This window comes from Podarcis raffonei, chromosome 18, assembly GCF_027172205.1.
Source record: "Podarcis raffonei isolate rPodRaf1 chromosome 18, rPodRaf1.pri, whole genome shotgun sequence".
In the NCBI taxonomy this organism is placed as follows: Eukaryota; Metazoa; Chordata; class Lepidosauria; order Squamata; family Lacertidae; genus Podarcis; species Podarcis raffonei.
Window position 1 is genome coordinate 876,388 of NC_070619.1, and position 17,960 is coordinate 894,347.

General features: G+C 50.1%; 1 protein-coding gene across 3 annotated transcripts in view; it reads left to right on the top strand.

Moving 5' to 3' along the window:
* The first annotated feature begins 4,944 nt into the window (after positions 1–4,944).
* FCHO1 (FCH and mu domain containing endocytic adaptor 1) overlaps positions 4,945–17,960 on the top strand; it is a 41,819-nt gene continuing 28,803 nt past the window's right edge. The window contains exons 1-3 of one of the 3 annotated variants that reach the window (XM_053372450.1): positions 4,945–5,060; positions 8,864–9,018; positions 11,025–11,098. In XM_053372450.1, the coding sequence (XP_053228425.1) occupies positions 11,072–11,098 (27 nt within the window). In that variant the 5' untranslated portion in view covers positions 4,945–5,060; positions 8,864–9,018; positions 11,025–11,071. Of the gene's footprint in view, positions 5,061–5,340; positions 5,412–8,863; positions 9,019–11,024; positions 11,099–17,960 lie in introns of those variants that run through there. The other 2 variants (XM_053372452.1, XM_053372451.1) reach the window with 2 other exon arrangements.

Genomic DNA, 17,960 nt, shown 5'->3' on the forward strand with positions numbered 1-17,960 from the left:
CTGGTGCCCCTGGTGGGATATTTTGGGGCACTGATGGGAGTTTTATAGGGTCCTCCAAGACCCTGGGTTGGGGGCCACGGTTGGTTTAGATGAAACGTGTTTTTTGTGGGGAGCGGGGTAAGTTGAGAATGTTTTTCACCACCTTTAGTGCTTTATACATACATATATATCTATATATGTATATATAGATATCTCTGTTCTGCTTAGTTGGAAGCCCATTGGGAAGAGCAGAAAGGTCATGGGACGGAAGAGGCAGCCAGCACCCGACCGGCCCCCCAACTCTTAGGAGGGCACCACTCTTGGGGGGGCTGAGCCCTTTTCTATGCTCTTCACTCTCACCCTCACCTTTGTAGCCGTTGACACACTCCAAAGCCATGTGACCCGCTCACGAGTTGCCGTGTCCATCCACACCCGGAATTGCAGAAGTGAAGAAAACAAAAACACTGTGTTGGAACCTCTTGAGAAAAAGCAAAACCCTGAGGGTTAAAAGAGATAAAATGTGTTAGACTTCTTTCTGACCGCTGTGTCTTTCTTTCACTGCGTGGGTTTGTGTCCCCCGAGTCAAACTCTGACTGTGACCCTCTTCTGGACCTTGCAGGGTGGGCTCACGTCCCTCTCGGCAGCGGACCCCTCTGAGTGCCAGCTAATCAGCGGCTCGGAAAAGCCCCCAAAGACAGCAGCTGGATTTATTTATTCATTTAGGGCAGCAGTTCTCAACAGGTGGTCTGCGGAACCGGAGTCCACCCAGGGTGGTCTGCACCACCATTCACATAACAAAAATGACCATAGGGAGATTGAAATGTTTAAAAGTAGGGGGTCCGGGGCCTGGCATTTGAAAAACAGGGGGTCTGCGGTACTTAGCTAATTGGATACCAGTGTTTTGGGGCGTTTGCACTCCGCTCTTCAGGCAGAAGCGTCCGTTTCACAGGCTTGTCATCTTTAACAAATCCTCTGCACCACAAAGAAAGAGAGACAGGGAGGGAAGAGGAAAATGAAAACTAGAAAGCAAAAACCAGAACTCAGGCACAGGGTTTGAAACAGCTGTTCTGATAACGGCCGGTTGGCAGAGTCCAGGGGCAGGAGGTCCCTGTGTTTCCGAGGGGTTGGGCTAGATGTCCCTTGGGGGTCCCTTCCAGCTCTAGGATTCTAGCAGGTACTTTGACCCAGCCAATGGAGGCAGCCTTGCTGCTTCCCACCTCTCCCACTGAGGCAACCTCAGGGGTAGGGCGGAAGTGTCCCGAGCCTGAAATGTCTCAGGCCCCAAATACCAGAAAGGCTGTCTCCTTCCCTGCAGACCTGGGAGTTGAGATCAGCAACCCCCCCCCCCTTTTCTCCCTGGCGTTGGGAACAGTCTTTCCAAGGCCTGCACAGTTCTTGCTAAGGCAAGGCGTTGCGCCCGGCCCTGAGTGATCAACGTGACAGCAATAATCGGAATCTCCCTAACACCGTCTCTGCCTGCGAATGGGAAACAGGTTTGAGGGCTTCCCAATATCGAGAGGTGGGGATGGAGGGCAGGTCTAATTGTCTTGGTCCTTTTCTGGAATTGACAGGTCCTGTGAACCTACAGAGAGCCCAAGGGGGCCCATCCAACCTTGGCGTATCAATAAATTTAATGACATAGCCTGTGGACATAAAATATACAATAAAAGGATTTCATCAAAATGTTAGGCACCCATAATAAAAAAGGACAAGCCCAAGGAGTAAAAAGAGGCAAAGCTGCAATTAAAACATTTGCTTTTGAGGCGGGAGAGCGGGGGGATGCGATTGGTGTCCCTAGGGGGAAAGCCTTTCTGCACATTTTTAGGGCCAAATGCCTCAGAACCTGGGAATTGAGGTAGACTGCCTTTGGACCTGGAGGTTTCACTAGAAGGGCCTGGATGTAGCTCTATCAGGCAAACGTGGGGGGTCCTGGTCCAGCATCCTGTCCTCACAGTGGCCACTCGGGTGGCACCAAAGGGAAGCCCACAAGCCAGCCCTGAATAAAATACCAACTGTCCCCTCCTGTGGTTTCTGGCATTTGGAGGTTAGTAGCCACCTTGCTGCATTCCTTTTTCAGGATGCTTACAAGAAAGTCCTTCCCGCAGCGCAGTATCAACCTCTGGAACTCTGCCACAGGAGGCAGGGACAGCCACCAACTTGGCAAATTCATGGGGGGGGGGCAGATGACTGCTAGCCAGGGTGGCTCTGTTTGCGATTCTTCTGAATCCCAGTTGCTGGAAACTGGAGGAGGGCAGAGCTGCTCTTGTGTTCGAATCCTGCTTGTTGTTTTCCCATCGTGGTTGGCCACTGTGCAGACAGGATGCTGGGATGCAAAATGGACCATTGGCCTGATCCAGCAGCTCTTTGGGTGCTTGCTCTCAATTTTAGGGCCGTGGGTTGGAGCCCCATGTTGGACAGAAATATTCCTGCCTTGCAGGGGGTTGGGCTGGATGACCCTTGAGGTCTCTTCCATCTACAGTCCCATGATTCCTCCACCTCTTGCCAAGGGAGGGGCAGCTGCAAGTGGCATCAGATCCACCCACCACTACAAAGGGAAGATGCTCTGGACTGAGTCCATGGCTCTCCCCTCCTGATTTATGTCCTTTAATAGCTCTGTTGCTATTGGTTGCGCAGGAAGAAGGGATGGAGGGGGTAGAGAGTTTGTTGCCATGGCAACCGCCTGGGTGGAAGAGATGCTGTTTCAAAGCATCCCCAGGCTGGACCACCAGGGACTCGCCTCACCTGCCACACCTGTGCAGACATCCTTTGCCACCTTCCTTACTGACAAAGGGTTCCCTGTCTGTGCAGGCCGGCTTAAGCAAAGGAAGGGGGAGCTTCTTGAGCTCATTGATAGGGGCTTCCTTGGGAGTAATGGATCAGGTTCAGAAGCAATGCTTTGGGGAGGTGTGTGTCTGTGTGTTTGAATCCAGACTGACTAGCTTTAAAAGTCGGAGGTAGCCCTTTGGAGATGTAAAAACCCCTGATAGAATTTCTGGGCAGCCCATTCTGACTGGAAGCTGCGCTCAAGAAGACCAGGTTGGCGAAGGTGGATCTAACCCATTAATCGGTGGAGCCTTCAGGTTGCCCCATTTAATTCTGCATTGCCTCAATCTCAATGATTGTGTCATCTTTACAAACAACCTGGGCAAAGGAGTCGAGGGGATGCTCATTGAATCTGCAGACAGCTCCAAACGGGGAGGGGGAGTGAATGCCGCAAAAAACAGTATAAAAATGACTGGAGACTTGGGCTCAAACTAACAAAACGAATTTTCAAAGGGACAAATGTCAGGTTTGGCACTTGGGCTGGAAGAACCAGATGCATAAATGTAGGAAGGGGGACACCTGGTTTGCCAGTAGTACATGGGGAAAGGATCTAGAAGTCTTGGTGAACCACAAGCCGAACGTGCGTCAACAGTGTGATGCAGCAGCAAAAAAAGAGCTAAGACTATTCTCGATTGCATCAAGAGAAGTCATAGTGCCACTCTATTCTGCCTTGGTCAGGTCACACCTGGAATACTGTGTCCAGTTCTGGGCACCACAATTTAAGGAGGAAATTGCCAAACAAACATGCTGGAATGTGAGCAGAGGATGATGGCGAAGCCTGAGGAGGAGCAGTTGAGGGAGTTGGGTATGTTGAGCTCAGGGGCTGTCACATGGAAGAGGGAACAAGCTTGTTTTCTGCTGCTCTGGAGGGCAGGACTTGAACCCCTGGCTTCAAGTTACAAGAAAAGAGATTCTGACTCCACATCAGGAAGAACTTTCTGACAGTAAGAGCTGTTCAAGAGCGGAACGGTGGTGGACTCTCCTTCCTTGGAGATCTTTGAGCAGAGGTTGGACGGCCATCTGTCAGGGATGCGTTTGCTGAGATTCCTGCCTCGCAGGGGGTCTGGATGGCCCTTGGGGGCCCTTCCAATTTTGCAATTCTACAATTCTATTCTGTGATCTAACCCAGGGCTCCGCACTGCATCACTGCTGACCATCACAGGCATTCATTGTCTTAGCAGAACAAGTTCTAGTTTCACACAGGAGATGACGAACCGCCTTCCTCTGCCAAGCAAGTTCTTCGTGTTGTGGGTTGGTTTCTTTTTTTAACTGCACCTGCTGTTTTTCTGAGCTTCCTCCTTCTGGCCTGCTTTTTGCAACTTGGGCTTTTTCCGTCTTCTGAGGCCTGCAGTGCTGAGGTGAGCCTTGCAAGGACGCAGGATGCCACCTGGATCAACACAAACCCTTGATCTTGGGGATGCAGCTCTGGAAGACGAGGCTCAGTCCTGCCTTAGGCCAAGTTGGGGGGGGGTGCGTTTGCATGTCGGATTGAAGTGTAAGCCACGCAGGCTGTTATGCCACTGGTGTGGATGGAGAGATCCATCATAGGGCTGCTGTGAGCCTGGATAGCTCAGTTGCGTGGAGCCTGGTGCTGACAATACCAAAGTCGCAGATTCGATCCCCACACGGGACAGCTGCACATTCCTGCTTGCAGGGGGTTGGACTGGATGACCCTTGGGGACCCCTTTCAACTGTACAATTCTGTGATTTCTTGGTGGTTCCTGGGGGGCCAGAAATGGGGTGGCTCCTCCTCTCTCGCACATAGGTCAGGTTCAATAGCTGAGATTCCTGCCTTGCGGGGGGGGCGGGTTGGCTAAATGACTCTCAGGGTTCCTCCCAAACCTACAATTCTATGATTCTAAGCCCCCCCCCCCATTTTGTAGTTCTTGGGGAGGGGTTTTTATATTGTTGGCTTTGTGCAGTTGGACAGAGATGCATTTTTGGCCTCTCTCCCTACGCTGCCCCCCAGCCCCAAAACGACAGTTTACAAGCAGGTGAAAAGGATGCGGCCTCTTTAAATATGCAAATGAGCTTCCCGGGGGGGCGAGGCTAGCCCAGAAGCCGCGTTTGCTGGCGGGCGGGGCAGCCAATCCGGAGCCAGCCTCCTTTCCTCCTCGGAGCCCCGCCCCTTTCCTCCTCCTCCTTGCAGCGCGGGGGGGGCAGCCTTTTCTCCTCCCCCCTTCTCCCCTCCCCCCTTTTTTGCAAAAACGAAAGAGGGGAGCGGAGCAGGTGCCGGGGATGCCGAGGGGCGGAAGCAGGTCAGTGCATTTGCCCCCCCCCCCGGCCTGGTATTATTATCACCCACCTTTTGCACACCCATGCAGGGTTTTTTTTGGGGGGGGGCAGCAGCTTTGCAAGAAAACTGCCCATGCAAGAATTTCAAAGATCGGGGGTGGCGGGGGTGGATCCGGCCCCCCCAAGACCCCTCTTTGCAATATTTAATTGGGGTGGGGGAGATAAAGAAAAACCCTAATTAGCTGTATCAAGAGGCGGACGCTGTGGGTTAATTTTTAGGGGGTGGGGGAAGCTGCTCCCAAATTTCTTGGTTCTGATCCAGCACACACAGCGCCAAAAAATTAGAATCCCACCGTGGGAGAAAAACAATTACGGTAATATATATTTTCCATTGCATGTTTGCAGGGCATTGCATGAACTTGCCTGATGCGTTGTTGTGGCTTGGACGAAGGTGTTGTTATTCATGAGAATGGAGAAGGAAGCATAATAATAATAATAATAATAATAATAATAATAATAATAATAATAATAATAATAATATTTTGGAAGGTGCATTTCCTGAGAAAAGTGTGTGTGTGTGTGCAAATTATATATATGTGTGTGCATGTAAAAAATGTCTGTGGGTGCTGTCTGTGGCCAAGCCATGTCTGGCTGCGTAGCTAAAGGGAGACAGGTCGAGATCCTGCAAAAATAAGGCAGTGATGGAGGGCCAGCTGCACCTGAGAAAGGGGTGTGTGGAGGGGGCAGTTCAGGCTGGGTCAGGATCCCATTTGCAAAGGCCTGAAATGGTCACGATGCTGCTGTTCTGGCTTTGGACCTGTGCCAACTCGTCCGCCTTTCTCCATTGCACGAGACGCACAGCACCCGGTCAGGATTGGCTCCTCATCCTGCCCACCTTTTGGCCCTTGGCAAATGCCAAAACTGGTGTCAGAAGGACGGAGGTGGGGATGCTTTTTCTGCAAGCCATCCTGCCAGGCGGCCAAGCACCAGTTGCTCCTTTCTGGGGAACAAAATGGGGGAAGTAATAAGAATAAGAATAAGAATAAGAATGTGGTTTCCCCAGCCACTTCTGGGCGGCTTCCTGCAAAATACAAAAACATCCATAAAATATCAAACCTTAAAATGAGCGCAGGTGCACCCTCGAACCTCTTTTCCTTCCCTGCTCCTTACCTGGACAGGTAATTTTTGCAGGAACCTCTCCCAGGCCAGATTTGCTGCAAGGAAGAAACCTTTGTCTTCCTTATCTCTCTACCACCTCGATGGAATATATTTATGCAGATATATATATTTTCTGTGTGTGTGAACAGGTGGCTTTTTTCGGGCGGGGGGGGGGGAGGCAGGGCACCTGTCCCCCCAGGTGCGCAATGTTTGCTAGGCCCTGTCTGCAGTGGGGGGGTCAAAGGTCTGGTCTTGCCTCTGCAGAAGCACAGGCTGGAGTAAATATACATATATATCCTTAAACTGTGCCAACATCTATTCTTTTATTGATAAGGATTTTCTTATATTGCTTTATAAAGCTGTTGTAATCGTAGGTGAAAACTGAACTGAAAACTGTAAAACTGGCGTGCAGAATAAGTCCAATTGCACATCGGTTAAAACAACCGATTCCTTTTTATTAGTGTTATCCAATGTAATAAAGGAATGCAAAATCATATAGAAAGTGCCGGGGGGGGGTCCTAGTCCTCATAGAAATCTCAAATTACGCCTAATTTTCTCAGTGAGTGACAGCGACCAAGTGCTCCGTGTAAGATGTTGGGTTTGTTTCCCCCTGAGTTGCTATTTGAGCTGTTGAGATCCAAGATGAGACCAATTATTTTGAGAATTGGTATCGTAAAAAAACAATCTGTTAATTCTGGGCAACAAACGATAGTTTCTCGGATAAGGATAAGCCTTAAAGACCAACTAAGTTAGTTCTTGGTATGAGCTTTCGTGTGCATGCACACTTCTTCAGATACACACGAAAGCTCATACCAAGAACTAACTTAGTTGGTCTTTAAGGTGCTACTGGAAGGAAAAAAAAATTTTGTTTTGACTATGGCAGACCAACACGGCTACCTATCTGTAATCGGATAAGGATGATCATTCCTGCGGAAATTGAACCCCCGAAATTTCGCACCAACTTACATTCCCACCACAAGTGACATAGGATTGCAGAGTTGGCAGGGACCCTGAGGGTCATCCAGCCCAACCCCCGGCAATGCAGGAATTGCAGCAAAATTGAGGGACTTTGTGGTGCCAGTACTTATCTTGGGGTCGCTCCTTTTGGGGTGACGGTCACTGGAGCATTGGGGGGGGGGCTGCTTATTTTATGACTTTGCTTTAAACAGATCTGTATCCTGAGGATCTGATGGAACAGATCTTGTTGTTCATTTCCATGGCAACGCCTCCCCTTGAGATAGTGAAATAAAACTGCATATTAAAATACAGTTTTGGAAGACACCATCAACCCAGATTGGGAACTGGATCAGACCCTCACTCCTATGCGGAGGCTGAGGGGTGGGATCAGGCCCAGGGGGAGCCCCATCATGTCCGCCTCACAGTGGCCAAATACCCCACTAACCCTAGGGATCCAGATAGACTGCCTCTGGGCCTGGAAGTTCCATAATAAGAGCCAGGCTGCTGGATCAGACCCAAAGGAGACCCACTTAGCTCAGCCTCCTGTCCTCATAGTGGCGAAATGCCCCATATGACCTGGGAATGCATATAGACTGCCTCTGGGCCTGGAGGCTCCATGAGGACATAATAAGAGCTGGACTGATGGATTAGACCCAAAGGGGGCCTGTCTAGCCCAGCACCCTGTTCTCACAGTGGCCGACTAGATGGCCCTTGGGTCCCTTCCAACTCTATGACTCTATGAAACCCGCATGCAGGATCCGAGCACAAGAGCCGCGCTTCCCTCCTGTGGTTTCCAGCAAATGGCATCAACAAACACCCTTCCTTCCTTCCTTCCTTCCTTCCTTCCTTCCTTCCTTCCTTCCTTTGGCCCCTGCAGGTTTGCCTCTCCGTCCGGCTTGGACATGTCAATAAGGCCAAGTGAGTCGCCTGGGGCGATTCCTTCTCCTTGCGCAAGGCAGGCGACCTCTGCGACCGGCCTGGGGTCTCCTAAGAAAGAGCCTGCTGGATTGGACCCCAAGGGGGCCCACCTAGCCCAGCCTGCTGCTCAAATGCCGCTAAGAACCTAGGAATCCAGATAGACTGCTTGTGGACCTGGAAGATCCATGAGAAGAGCCAGATAGTGGGATCAGAGCCAAAGGGGGCGCAGCCGAGGGAGAAGAGGATGCTGGACTGGATAGTCCCCCTTCGGCCTGATCCCAGCAGTCGGGCTCCTGGCTTGGAGAGGGTTGGGCTAGATGACCCTTGGGTGTCCCTTCCAGTTCTGTGCTTTGGAAGAACTTCCTGGCAGAAAAATCTGCAGAGGTTGGGGGAGGCCATCTGTCAGGGATTCTTCAGCTGAAATTCCTGCATTGCAGCGGGTTGGACTGGATGACCCCTAGGGTTCCCTTCCAACTCTTACCATCCTTCAATTCCAAAATTAAATTGCCCTAACCCATGCAACCCTCCCCCCCCCCCCGTTGCAGGATGTGCATTTATTTACTTTTTAAAATTTAATCTCTGGACGCCCTCCGGGGAGATCCCTTTCCTGCTTATTGGAGGGTCTGGCGGCTGATATTTGTCACCGTTGCAAAAAAGGCAATTAACAAGAAGCCGTTAAAACACACAAATTAGCTGCGTTTGCAAGGGAGGTTGTGGAGCGTGGCTGCAGAACCACAAGGATTTTCAACGCTCCCTTATCTCCACTTCTGTTTCTCTGCTTTCGGTGTTGCAGAAATACAGAAGCAAAACTGGAACTGGGTTCGAATCACCTGCTCTCCCTTTATTTGCCTGTGTTCCCCACCCCAGGGTGCTTTCCCGAGAGATCCTTTGTGTGCAGGAAGTGAGAATATGAGCCTTCAGAGAGGGCAGACTTCCCTCCGACAAAGGGTGAGTGGCAGGACGGTTTTCTCTGCAAAATGCACACTCCTGGGCCGACTTTGCAGGAGGTTGACAGTACTGGGGAGGGGAGATGAGTGGTTAGAGCAGGATGCCTGGGTCCCCTCTCTTTTAGCACGAGAGGAGGGGTGGCACGTGCTCTGGCTTGCAAATGTCAGCTGTTTAAAATCTAGGGTGGGTCCTGGGTTCAGGTTCAAACCTCAGTTTGCTAAAGGGCAGCAACAAACGCGGCCATTTTCTCTTGCAATTCTTCCGTTTCCTGTGCTTTCTTTTCTGTTTCCATCCGGCGCTGGAGGGTGAAACGGCCTTTGCAGGATGTCTGCATTTCAGGGAGGGGAAGGAGAAGTTGTGCTCTCTCCGAAGGGGGGTAAGGAAGGCCAGGCGCCTGGGCTCCCGAGAGAGCCACCCGCCCGTCGCAGTTCGGGAGTCAGATCTGGGAGAGACCAGGGTTCGAATCCCCCTGCTCGCCTCGCTGGGCCTGCCTTGCAGGGTTGTTGAAGGGCCCAATGAGGAGAGGGAGGAGGAGAACCCCCCCCCGGAGAAATGCCATCTATAGATCAGTTAAGGAAAGGGCTTTTCATAGGGCTGTAGCATTTTTAATATCTGGATTTTTAAAAAATTGTGGGGTTTTTTTTAGTATTGTTTTAATTCTCTCACATTTTATTTCATTTTCCTATGCTGCTTTTCATTTGCATGGATCACAAACTGCAAACAATAACAGAACAGAACATTACCTTTAAATGGTGATCTTTCATATGTTTTTTTGCGTCTGATTCATGTTTACCGTATTTTTCGCTCTATAAGACGCACCAGACCACAAGACGCACCTAGTTTTTGGAGGAGGAAAACAAGGAAAAAAATATTCTGAATCTCAGAAGCCAGAACAGCAAGAGGGATCGCTGCGCAGTGAAAGCAGCAATCCCTCTTGCTGTTCTGGCTTCTGTGATAGCTGCGCAGCCTGCATTCGCTCCATAAGACGCACACACATTTCCCCTTACTATTTAGGAGGGAAAAAGTGAGTCTTATAGAGCAAAAAATACGGTAATTTAATTTGTCATAAGCCGCCCTGAGAACCAGCCTGGGGGAAAGGGCGGAATAGAAATTGATGTGATAAGATAAGATAAGATAGAATCAAAGAGTTGGAAGGGTCCCCAAGGGTTATCTAGCCCAACCCACCTCAGCATGCAGAGAATGTGGAGCAACATTTCCCCCCCCCCACCTGCCCCCTGGTTGGGGAACTTCCGCCCAGCTTGCAGGAGAGATCTTTGCATGCTCCCTGATAAAAGAGGATTGGGTGGTGCTGATAATGCCAAGGTTGCAGGTTCGGTTCCTGTAAGGGACAGCTGCCTATTCCTGCATTGCAGGGGGTTGGGCTGGATGACCCTCAGGGTCCCTTCCAACTCTACGATTTGATGGGACAAAACCATGGAGCCAGAGAAGGCTGTTGCTGGCTGTTAGCTACAGTAGCTCTGTTGTGCTTCCACTGTTTCTTCCTTGCTGGAAACCACAGGAAAGGGAGAGTTGCTCTTGCGTTCGAATCCTGCTTGCTCAGTTTCCCTTTGCGGCACCTGGTTGTCCACATTGAGGACAGGATGGTGGGCTATGTGGCCCGATTCAGCAGCCTCGCTCCTTGTGGGGCCTCCGGGCCCAGAGGCAGTCTATCTGGGCCCCCAGGTTCCTTGGGGTATTTGGCTGCTGCAAGGTCTGGACACTGAGCTTGAAGGGTCTGATACATCCTCTCCTTAGCTTCTTGTGAAGCCTCCAGGCCCAGACCTCGCTGAGGACTAGGGGCTTGTCTCTGGCGCTCAAGGCGAGGCGGAGGCAGCTGCCGGTGGGGCTGTCATGCCCTGAGCCTTCCTCGCACGTCTTCCTCCCGATTCCAGCCTTCGTCAGCCTGAGGTTGTTTTAGACCACGACTCCCACCATCCCCAGTTCATCCCAGTGCTCTCTGTGTGTGTCATTTTTCCTGGTTACTTCCAATCTCTTTTGCATTCTAGGTTTCCAAAAGCTGAGGCGAAGGGGGCTTCCATCCTGGGCTGGCAGCATGTCTTATTTCGCGGAGCATTTCTGGGTAAGAAAATCTCCCTGATGTGCATGGAAAACTCATTTTGCCAACTCTCTCCTGATCTGTTTACACTGGTGCCTTTTCCCCAGGCGGATTCTCTTTCCGTCTCTATCTGCAATTAATGACGCCTTCCCAGGATAAATGCGTCGTGCAAATAAGTCATATTTTTTATTTGCAAACTGGGGCAACCAAAGGGAGGCGAACGAGCTGGTCGTAGGAGCAGCAGCAGCAGTAGCGGAATAGCAAGCTGCAAAAATGAAGAAAATGAGCAACGTGTGTCTGAGTCACAGCTTAGAGCAGAGGGAGGAACCCTGCAGGTTTTTTGTGTCCAGGGAGGTTGAGGCACACTTCTGCGTCTGGGGATATTTTCTTGGGGGAAATTGTCATATACAATCCCTGGATGTGCGGGGTGTTTGAGGGGGGTGGCACTTGTGGGGGGACGCCGCATCCTGCTCCTTCTGGGGAGCCTCTCCTTACGTTTCTTGGGATTCTTAAATGGAGCCTCCATGGACAGAGTCAGTCTACCTTAGATGGGCAAATGAGAATGGGAGGAGGAGACAGCTCTGACATTCTGTTTGCCACTGAGAGAAAGCAGCCATGGCCCCATTGCCATCCACTGGTGTCTAGGTGCAACAACAACAACAACAACAATAATTTTTTATTAATACCCCACCCATCTGGCTGAGTTTCCCCAGCCACTCTGGGCGGCTCCCAAATCGAGTGTCAAAAATAATACAGCATTAAATATTAAAAACTTCCCTAAACAGGGCTGCCTTCAGATGTCTTTTAAAAATAGGATAGCTGTTTATTTCCTTGACATCTGGTGGGGGGTCATTCCACAGGGCAGGCGCCACTGCCGAGAAGGCCCTCTGCCTGGTTCCCTGTAACCTCACTTCTCGCAGGGAGGGAACCGCCAGAAGGCCCTCGGAGCTGGACCTCAGGCTGAACGATTCAGGTGGAGATGCTCCTTCAGGCATGCTGGCCATTTAGGGCTTTAAAGGTCAGCACCAACACTTTGAATTGTGCTCAGAAACGTACTGGGAGCCAATGCAGATCTCTCAGGACTGGTGTTATATGGTCCCGGCGGCCACTCCCAGTCACCAGTCTAGCTGCTGCATTCTGGATTAATTGCAGTTTCCGGGTCACCTTCAAAGGTGGCTCCATGTAGAGCGCATTGCAGTAGTCCAAGCAGGAGATAAGTAGAGCATGCACCACTCTGGCGAGACAGTCTGGAGGCAGGGAGGGTCTCAGCCTGCGTACCAGGTGGAGCTGGTAGACAGCCGCCCTGGACATAGAATAGACCTGCACCTCCATGGACAGCTGAGAGTCCAAAATGACTCCCAGGCTGCACACCTGGTCCTTCAGGGGCACAGTTCCCCCATTCAGGACCAGGGAGTCCTCCACACCAGCCCGCCTCCTGTCCTGCAAAAACAGTACTTCTGTCTTGTTAGGATTCAACCTCAATCTGTTAGCCACTATCATCCTCCAACCGCCTCCAGACACTCACACAGGACCTTCACCGCCTTCACTGGTTCCGATTTAAAAGAGAGGTAGAGCTGGGTGTCATCTGCATACTGATGAACACCCAGCCCAAACCCTCTGATGATCTCTCCCAGCAGCTGCATGTAGATGTTGAAAAGCATGGGGGAGAGGATGGAACCCCACAAGTGAGAGCCCAGGGGTCTGAACACTCATTCCCCACCACCACTTTCTGGACACGGCCCAGGAGGAAGGAGCAGAACCACCGTATGACAGTGCCCCCAGCTCCCAGCCCCTCAAGACGGTCCAGAAAGATGTTATGGTTGATTGTATCAAAGGCCGCTGAGAGATCCAGCAGAACTAGGAAACAGCTCTCACCTTTGTCCCTAGCCCGCCGGAGATCATCGACCAGTGCGACCAAGGCAGTTTCAGTCCCATGATGAGGCCTGAATCCCGATTGGAAGGGATCCAAATGATCCGCTTCTTCCAGGTGTGCCTGGAGTTGTTCAGCAACCACTCGCTCAATCACCTTGCCCAAGAATGGTAGATTTGAGACTGGGCGATAGTTGGCCATATTGGCTGGGTCCAAAGATGTTTTTTTAAGAAGCGGTTTAATGACCGCCTCTTTCAGCGGATCTGGGAATGTTCCCTCACAGAGGGAAGCATTCACTACCCCGCAGAGCCCATCGCCCAGCCCTTCCCTTTTTTTATAAGCCAGGATGGGCAAGGATCAAGGAGACACTCGTCCAAGCAGCCTGTCCACATCCTCAGAGGTAACAGATTGGAATTGATCCCACGCAACTTGACTAGACAGGGCTCTAACACTCTCCCGTCCCAGCCCTGCTCCTACGGTGGAGTCTACCTCCTTCCGAATCTGAGCGACTTTATCTGCAAAAAACTTTGCAAAAGCATTGCAGGAGATCTTGGGGTGCCTACCAGGCCCCGGTGACAAAGGTGGTTCTGGTAGATTGCGAACCACCCGAAAAAGTCTCTTACTGCTGTTTTCTGCAGATGCAATAAGGCAGTGAAGAAGGTCCTCTTCGCCATCACCATTGCCACTTGGTAGGCTCGCCATTGAGCTCTAGCCCGTGTCCGGTCTGATTCAGAATGTGTTTTCCACCACCGGCGCTCTACCCATCTCAACGATTGTTTCATCGCCTTCAGCTCCGGGGGAAACCATGGGGCTGTCTGGACTCCATGCAATAGGAGAGGGCGCTTTGGAGCCAGGCAGTCAATAGCCTTGGTTAACTCCACATTCCTACGGGCCACCAGGCCATCAACATGTAATAAAACATCCCCTACCACTCTCTGGAAGCCAATTGGATCCATTAAGTGGCGGGGGCGGATCATCCGAATTGGTCCCACCTCCCTGTAGAGGGGAAGGGTTGCAGAGAAGTCCAGTTGCACCAGGAAGTGATCTGACCATGGCACTTCTTTTGTTTTGCTTTTACTTAGTGTCAGCTCACCAACATCCGTAGAGGTGGACACCAGGTCTAAGGCATGTCCGCGACTATGGGTTGGGCCAGACTTATTCAGGGACAGCCCCATGGAGGCCATGCTTTCCACGAAGTCCCGAGCGGCCCCTTGTAAGGTCGTGTCGGCATGGATGTTAAAATCCCCTAGGACGACCAAGCTAGGTGTCTCCAGGAGAACATCCGCCACGACCTGAAGCAGCTCGGGCAGGGAATCCTTGGTGCAGCGGGGAGGTCGGTACACCAAAAGGAATCCTGTACTGCCCCTACTTCCAGAACATGCACTTGGAAAACTGGGTCTTCCCAATAGGACACCTGGTGCAAACTAATGACTTCCTAAAAATCACTGCAACCCCCCCTCCCTGCCCACATGACCTGGGTTGTTGTGCGTAAGAGAAACCTGGTGGACAAGCAGAAGCTAAGACAGGCCCATCTGCTTCATCCAACCAAGTCTCTGTTACACATGCCAGGTCAAGTCCTCCATCCACGATCAAGTCATGGATGGCAGTGGTCTTATGAATCATTGACCTGGCATTGCACAGCAGCACCTTCAGGTCATGTGGGTCTCCCTTGCTGATTCTAGTATCCATCCGGTCAGGACCAAACCCGGAGGCAGGGAATGTCCTCAAACAACAACTAAGCCTGCCTCCTTGGTAATCACGTGGTCTGGTCTCAGCATGACTCCTCCTCCTGCCCGTGATCACTGAGATCGGGTGTCCCAATACATCCACCCCCCCCCCGGGAACCTGCCACAGCCATTCTGTTGGCTGAGGCCCACTCCCAGGCAGCCCTGACCCTTCCCCTTAAAAAGCAAAATACAGTGGTACCTCTGGTTGCGAACTGGATCCATTCTGGAGCCCCGTTCGCAACCTGAAAGGAACGCAACCCGCGTCTGCGCATGCGCAGGTCACGATTTGCCACTTCTGTGCATGTGTGTGATGTCATTTTGCGCGTCTGCGCATGCGCGAGTGGTGAAACCCGGAAGTAACCCTTTCTGGTACTTCCGGGTCGCCACAGGACGCAACCTGAAAAAACGTATCATGAAGCAAACGAAACAAGAGGTATGATTGTATACAATAACGTAACAAAATAATGAAAGTAAAAACAAAGCAAGAAACAATTACGCTAAAATTAAACTATTCCCCGCCCCGACTAAACATTTGTCCCACCCCAAACAAAATAAAATAATAAAATAATATAACATTTAAAAACAACAACCACCACCATTCGAGGTGCAGCAGATTAAGAACACTTAAAACATTTGAAAACAGAGAATCATAGAATCATAGAGTTGGAAGAGACCACAAGGGCCATCGAGTCCAACCCCGTGCCAAGCAGGAAACACCATCAGAGCACTCCTGACATATGGTTGTCAAGCCTCTGCTTAAAGACCTCCAAAGAAGGAGACTCCACCACACTCCTTGGCAGCAAATTCCACTGTCAAACAGCTCTTACTGTCAGGAAGTTCTTCCTAATGTTTAGGTGGAATCTTCTTTCTTGTAGTTTGGAACCATTGCTCCGTGTCTGCTTCTCTGGAGCAGCAGAAAACAACCTTTCTCCCTCCTCTATGTGACATCCTTTTATATATTTGAACATGGCTATCATATCACCCCTTAACCTCCTCTTCTCCAGGCTAAACATGCCCAGCTCCCTTAGCCGTTCCTCATAAGGCATCATTTCCAGGCCTTTGACCATTTTGGTTGCCCTCCTCTGGACACGTTCCAGTTTGTCAGTGTCCTTCTTGAACTGTGGTGCCCAGAACTGGACACAGTACTCCAGGTGAGGTCTGACCAGAGCAGAATACAGTGGCACTATTACTTCCCTTGATCTAGATGCTATACTCCTATTGATGCAGCCCAGAATTGCATTGGCTTTTTTAGCTGCCGCGTCACACTGTTGGCTCATGTCAAGTTTGTGGTCAACCAAGACTCCTAGATCCTTTTCACATGTACTGCTCTCAAGCCAGGTGTCACCCATCTTGTATTTGTGCCTCTCATTTTTTTTTTGCCCAAGTGCAATACTTTACATTTCTCCCTGTTAAAATTCATCTTGTTTGTTTTGGCCCAGTTCTCTAATTTGTCAAGGTCCTTTTGAAGTGTGATCCTGTCCTCTGGGGTGTTAGCCACCCCTCCCAGTTTGGTGTCATCTGCAAATTTGATCAGGATGCCCTTGAGTCCATCATCCAAGTCGTTGATAAAGATGTTGAATAAGACCGGGCCCAAGACAGAACCCTGTGGCACCCCACTAGTCACTCTTCTCCAGGATGAAGAGGAACCATTGATGAGCACCCTTTGGGTTCGGTCAGTCAGCCAGTTACAAATCCACTGAGTGGTAGCATAGTCAAGACCGCATTTTACCAGCTTCTTTACAAGAATATCATGGGGCACCTTGTCAAATGCCTTGCTGAAATCAAGGTAGGCTACATCCACTGCGTTCCCTTCATCTACCAGGCTTGTAATTCTGTCAAAAAATGAGATCAGGTTAGTCTGACATGACTTATTTTTCAGAAATCCATGCTGACTATTGGTGATCACAGCATTCCTTTCTAGGTACTCACAGACTGTTTGCTTAATGATCTGCTCCAGAATCTTCCCTGGTATTGATGTCAGACTGACTGGGCGGTAATTATTTGGGTCCTCTCTTTTCCCCTTTTTGAAAATAGGGACAACATTTGCCCTCCTCCAGTCTGCCGGGACTTCGCCTGTTCTCCAGGAATTCTCAAAGATGACTGCCAGTGGTTCTGAAATCACATCTGCCAGTTCTTTTAATACTCTTGGATGCAGTTCATCTGGCCCTGGAGACTTGAATACATCTAGACTAGCCAAGTATTCTCGTACTATCTCCTTAGTTATTCTGGGCTGTGTTTCCTCTGCTGAATCATTTGCTCCAAATTCTTCAGGTCGGGCATTGTTTTCTTTATCGGAGAAGACTGAGGCAAAGAAGGCATTGAGGAGTTCAGCCCTTTCTGTGTCCCCTGTTTGCATTTCACCATCTTCTCCTCTGAGTGACCCCACTGTTTCTTTGTTCTTCCTTTTGCTACGAACATACCCATAAAAGCCTTTTTTGTTGCTTTTAACCTCTCTAGCAAGCCTGAGTTCATTCTGTGCTTTAGCTTTTCTGACTTTGTATCTACACGTGCTGGCTATTTGTTTGAATTCCTCTTTGGTGGTTTCCCCCCTTTTCCATTTTTTGTACACATCCTTTTTTAATCTTAACTCAGTTAAAAGTTCTTTAGATAGCCACCCTGGCTTCTTTAGGCACCTTCCATGTTTCCGACTCATTGGTATTGCCTGAAGTTGTGCTTTTACTATCTCCCTCTTAACAAACTCCCAGCCATCATGAACTCCCTTTCCTTTTAGTATTACTGTCCATGGGATCTCACCCAGCACTTCCCTAAGTTTTATGAAGTCGGCTTTCTTAAAGTCAAGAAATTGAGTCCTAGTATGCTTGGCTGCTCCTTTCCGCTGTATAGTAAACTTCAGAAGAGCATGATCACTCGCGCCTAATGATCCTTCCACTTCTACCCCACTAACCAGGTCATCAACATTGGTTAGGACCAGATCTAAAATGGCTGTTCCTCTTGTTGCTTCTCCCACTTTCTGGACAATGAAGTTGTCTGCAAGGCCAGTGAGGAATCTGTTTGACCTTTTGCTCTTGGCTGAGTTTGACATCCAACAAATATCCGGGTAATTGAAGTCCCCCATTACTACTATCTCCCTTCCTTTTGCATGCTTGGCCATCTGTTCCAGGAAGGCATCATCTATGTCCTCCGTTTGGCTTGGGGATCTATAGTAAACTCCCACAATGAGGTCACTGTTATTCTTCTCTCCCTTAATTTTGACCCAAATGCTCTCACTTTGGCTTTGAGGTTCTAAATCTTGGATCTCTTCACAGGTATACACATCCCTGACATATAA